The 5,614-nt window shown below is 42.9% G+C and overlaps 1 protein-coding gene across 1 annotated transcript in view; it reads right to left on the reverse strand.

Moving 5' to 3' along the window:
- sp1 (sp1 transcription factor) overlaps positions 1-5,411 on the reverse strand; it is a 6,758-nt gene extending 1,347 nt beyond the window's left edge. Inside the window, exons 1-5 of the mRNA XM_079297057.1 lie at positions 5,277-5,411; positions 4,550-4,623; positions 2,178-3,570; positions 696-834; positions 370-560 (exon numbers count right to left, since the gene is read on the reverse strand). Coding sequence (XP_079153183.1) covers positions 370-560; positions 696-834; positions 2,178-3,570; positions 4,550-4,623; positions 5,277-5,283 — 1,804 coding nt within the window. The 5' untranslated portion in view covers positions 5,284-5,411. The remainder of the gene's footprint in view (positions 1-369; positions 561-695; positions 835-2,177; positions 3,571-4,549; positions 4,624-5,276) is intronic.
- Positions 5,412-5,614: the final 203 nt, after the last annotated feature.

Consider the following 5,614-nt stretch of genomic DNA (forward strand, 5'->3'; position numbering starts at 1 on the left):
ATTTGGCCCAGAAAATGTCAGAAAATAGAAATATAATGAAGCCCTGAACCGACATATTCAAACCCAAAGATATTTACTCTAATACGTTTGAAGACAAAATAAAAGCATCAAATATTTAACCTAAAAAATAAATAGACTATCAAGACGGACACCAAATTGCCTGTTAAGTTTCTGTTGATAAATTATTACCGTAAATCCTTTGGGGAAAAAAATGGATTTTCTGGAAAACTATGTTGCCAAGAAAAACACATGTTGACGTTTCCACATACTGTATGCTTTACCTTTTCTACATCATAGAAGCACATCTTTCGGTTTTGCTGTCGTGCGAGATTTAATGTCCTCATAATGCCAAACAAACGAAATCCTCACCTGTGTGCGTCCTCTTATGGCGCTGGAGCTCATCCGATCGGGTAAATCGTTTGCCACAAAAGGACCAGCTGCAGACAAAGGGTCGTTCTCCTGTGTGCCAACGCAAGTGGGCCCTCAGGTGGGACGTCTTGCCGTAGACCTTCCCACAGCCAGAGATGTGACAAATGTGCTGCTTCTTTTTAGTCGGGTCCCTGTTTGACGCAAAAACAACACGAAGCAGAAATAGAGGATTACTGATTATTTTACTTACAGAGGGTAAAAACCATAGGAGTAGACTTCACAGCAGGGCTGTTGTATTGGATGACATTAGTGGTTCAGTGACATACCGTCCCTCTCCATCCTTGCAGAAGGGGCAGGTACAGGCTTCCCTGCGGTTGCGTCTTCCTTGAGGTGGTGGGCTGATGTCCCCGTCCTCCATAGGTGCACCATCATCCAAACTGTCTCCGCCTGTCTGCAGCTGTTCTCCTGTAGCGATGGAACAGAAAACTCATGAGATAATGTATAACAAGGGTTTGAGATTTTTGGTTTATATACATATCAATCAAGTTCAGAACAAACCAACCATCTCATCAAGTTTTTATTTCTTGTAAAAAGATACAAAGAAAAAGATACATCTATGCATGTTAAAATGTGTGCTGGCCTCAGCTGTATGTTGCCTGCAACGAAGATCTTTGTAATTTATGATAAGACCGACTGCAAGTCATTTTCAATGACAAAGAGTCAAGAATTTTGGATGTTTACTTATTTAAGGGCATTTACAACGGCTATATTCAACATCACTTAAGAATCAAACAATACTGAACCCAGGGCGTTCATAAATGTTTATCTAGCAGTGTCAGTACCAGCATGACGTACTGATATGAATATTCTGATGATTAGCTTGTGGATAAACAGTCAAACAGATATCCTGAACCCTTCATGCTTTAACTACTATATTAAAGTAAATGTTTGTGATGTCGGCATAGACACTGATGTGAAGTTAAATCCACCTTTCAGTACGAAGCTGACAGAAATAATTCAATGAGGGTAACAGAGGAAATCACATTCACTAAAAACAGACCCAATGATTCCTCACAAACATCACAAATGTGGACTAGATAATGTGAGGGGCCAATAACCAAATAGAGAAGGGTAGAGACATGATAACGGTTGCTACAAGATGGGAGGGGTCAGGTTACACCCCTATGTCACAGAAGTTGTGGCTAACTCATAACTACTGTACTGTAATGTGACAGAGGTCTGAGGAGATGCAGTGTCACCAACAAGAACACAAACTTGTGCAACACTGGGCCAGCTGAACTGGTTACACCAGTATAGTGCGCACACAAAAGAGTTCACAACCAGAGACACAAGATACTCTGGGGGCGGGGGAATGTCAATAAACAAATAAACAGAATTGTCAAGACCATTTAACACGACTGCTCGTTATGGGGAAATGGAGTTTACAGCTCCCGAATTAACCCTTTCCATGGCTTAGAATTTTGCATTAAGGTAAAAAGGTGTTGTTTCTGTGTCAAGGTGAACCTCTAATTTGTATTATAATAGTTGTTGGTTATTATCCTTGCCTAGAATAACTTTGGTAGACATAATCAAAAGGCAAAGTCAAAATAACATATTAACATTTGAATTAGAAACATGTTTACAGTCCTGCACGAGGATTACATCATTAAGTCCTTCTTCAAAACGTTTAATATACTCTGTTTATAAAGGACACTTATTCAAAATATAAATACAAAAGTTGGCCAAATAGCATTTATGCATTATTTTACAAAGAACATTAATTATTTCTAAAAAAACAGGCTACTGACCTGCTGAGCTAGCGATGGTGATGGGAACAGTCTGCAGCTGGTCCATCTGCAGCCCGGAGCCTCCGAGTGTGTTGAGATTTATGGTCTGGATGCCTGGCATTTGCACTGTGTTGACAGAAACTCCCCCACCTGCAGAAGCAGTCTGGCCAAGTTGGGGGAGAGATTGCATCTGGGCCAGCGTGATCTGTGGTCCTGCCTGACTCTGGATCTGAATGGTCTGCCAGCTCACCTGGCCATTGGGGCCTACGGTGCGCAGGAGGATGGGGCCTGTATTCGGCATAATTTGAAGATTTTGAAGCCCTTCCTGGCTGAGTGTCGGAGTCGCAAATACCTGAGCCCCAGTGGTCGCAACAGTACCGGCCTGGATGGTCTGGAGGGATGTTCCACCTTGGATAACCTGCTGTGGCTGGATGAGGATTTGTTGTGGCTGCTGCCCGTCTCTGTTGTCTGGCTGTATCGGGACACCCAGAGAAGATAGTGTGTTCTGCTGGAATGTCCCCATCAACACTCCATTGCTGTTCTGAGTTTGAGTCATTCCATATGAAGAGGCGGCCTGTGTGGTGAGAGTGGACGCACTCGTCATGTAACCTGCCCCACTGGACACTGGATGTTGCTGTATAAGTTGGTTTCCCCCTGTATCCCCTCCACCATTTGCATCTCCTCCACTTGCTCCAGTGCTGACGGGCAAAAAAGTGATGTTTCCATTTAGTGACACAGGCATATTTGCCAGGAACTGGGGCTGGGTTTGTAACATGCCATTGCCTAAGCTTATATTTTGTATGGGGATGGCTCCCTGAAGGAGACTGGGCATCGTTATGATGTTTCCTGCAGCACCAGCTCTGTTGGTTGCAGCTATGATCTGATGGCCATTAGCAGATGACACTAGCTGAAACTGCTGGCCTGGAGCGGCAGTTAAAGCTGAATCCTGGTGAGCGTGTGCCAACTGCAGTGGCTGGCCATCTACTGTCTGAAACTGGGGAATAACCTGGTACTGGATGTTGGGCATCATACCTGATATGGCGGTAAGCATCTGCTGACCCTGCATCGATGGAGCCTGAGCTACTACATATTGCTGTGGCTGCTGATGCTGCTGCTGTCCCTGAGTACTCACGACAGTTGCTGATGGTGACAGCAACTGTCTGCTCTTGCCCATGTCTGCTGTCATCACCCCTAAGGAGTCGGTGGTGATGGTGTTAGTGCCTGAGGTTGCTTGAACGCTAAGAGGGATAACCTGCCAGCCGTTAACAGTGGAGGTGAAAACACCCTGGTTTATTTCCAGCTGTTGCTGCTGGTTTTGTTGATGTTGGTCTGCAGGTGAATCATTCTCTCCTGGGGTGTCAATTCGACTACACGTGGCTGCCAACAAGGCAAGAGGAGATGGCTGCTGTGAGTCCTGGAAAGAGAATACATGAAAGTATAAGAGAAGAGAAGGAAATTATTAAAACATGTTTTTAAAATACATCTTAATATCCCATATACATGTTAATACTGCAGCAGTGAGAAAAGGTATATAAATGGGTGTAAAAATGCTCATTTATTAAATCTAGTGACGCAGTTTAAATTAGTGTACTAAAGGAAATTAATACCAATATAGTGATGCTAACAATATTTTCAGAGCACTTTTATTTACAGTAAAACAGCAGAGTAAAATATAAACCAGAGAAGATCAAGCAGGATGATGACATAAGTATTTCAAAATATTAAGATCCGAAGTTGCCGGGCCTAAACTACAACAGCCAAAGGACAATTTGGAATTAATATATTTATATATTTATAATATAATAGATTTTTGTTTTTACTTATGTTGTTTAGATTTCAATAGAAATACAACAACACAAATCATGTGACTGGCTTTGTAAATGAAAAGCAAACCATGCTGTAGTGCCACACACCCAGAACGCCATTCATAACATTGAACTTCACATGGAGAGGGGCTGTAGCTAGGAGACAGAGGGGAAGCAGGGTGGGAGAGTATGGGAGGGACCACATCTTTTTTTAAATTTCCCCTCCCCCCAAACCCACCCATCTCCCTCCCACACTTTATTTTGCCCTATAAACTGACACAGTCCTCTAGCCACCCCCTCCAAGGCCAGCCAAATGGGCCGAGCGAGATGCACATCAAGTGCCGGGGTTTGACGGGAACACCCCGTGTGGGCGAACTCTACCTGCCCATTCCCCACCCCGGTGACATGTGCTCTGGAGAGAAAATCAACAACCCGTACAGGTTCCGACATAGACGGATGACAGAATCTAACTAACTCACGTCAATAGGGCATAAATACCGCGGGCAGTGGGTATGAGTGGAGAGTACACTTAATGTGTCTCGGTTGACAATCATCTGATTCGACTAAACAGGGAAAGCGAAAACCTACTTGTGAGTTGGTGTTTCGCTTTTGACTGTAGCCTCCACCGCTCTCCACAGCGGCCATTTCACCCCGCTGCTGATCTACGGAAGAAGAGTTTGTAAGATCACTTCAATTAAAGTTGCTACATTTGAAACAAGCAGTCCATCAAACTGTTAACGTTCAACAACGAGGAGAAAACACACTCGCGTTATACACACGGTCGACCTCACACAAATAACGTAACTTTATTAACAGTCTGACGTTAAACAATTACGGGCAGAAATGCAGGGAAATCCAAGCCACAAGTGCTCGTAAGGGCCAGCTAGCCTGTTAGCTAAGCTAACATGAACACAACAAGTAACGTTAATGTTCAGTAAAACTGTAACGTTAAGTATTATCTAAAGAGTCTGTCATGTTTCAACTGGACTACAACGTACTACTTAGCTAGCACAAGTGAATCGCTGATGGTAAATTATTGTGTAAGCATGTAGTTTACATTAAGAACAGAAGTTATTGTTTCACAGTAAGCTAGCTCTACTTAGTTGGCTAAATATTGTTAGCCGAGTATCGACAATTAGCAGTGAAGTAACGCCAGTTGGTCACTTTTAAACTGCTCGAGACGCGAGCTAGAAAACAACACAATGACATACTTATAGCAGATAATACATATTACATGTGTACTTTAATTATACTTCTAATTATTAACGTAATGCTTCGTTCACAACATGCCACTGAGTTTGAAAAGTTCACTTACTGCTCATAATTTGAAGACGGGAGGAGTTTCACTGCTCTTTTTTTTCGGGTTGACAACTTTTCACAACTTCACACAAACTTGACAGGCTCCCCCTATGAAGGAGACATACAGGTGCGCTCGATTTATTGACCTACGTAGCCCGCCAACTTCGAACAAAGACCAGCAAATAGCTTTTACACTTTTTAATTTTACAAAGTAATATTGACTCAAGGCTAATTTACTAGATTTGTTGAGCTTTCAACCACATCACACAATCCTCATCAACGGATGTCGTTAATCAATAGGCCTATAACGTTAACTGCGTCAACGCAAATTCATCATCACGTCATGCGGCTTAG

Source organism: Melanostigma gelatinosum, assembly GCF_949748355.1.
Source record: "Melanostigma gelatinosum genome assembly, chromosome: 3".
Taxonomy (NCBI): Eukaryota; Metazoa; Chordata; class Actinopteri; order Perciformes; family Zoarcidae; genus Melanostigma; species Melanostigma gelatinosum.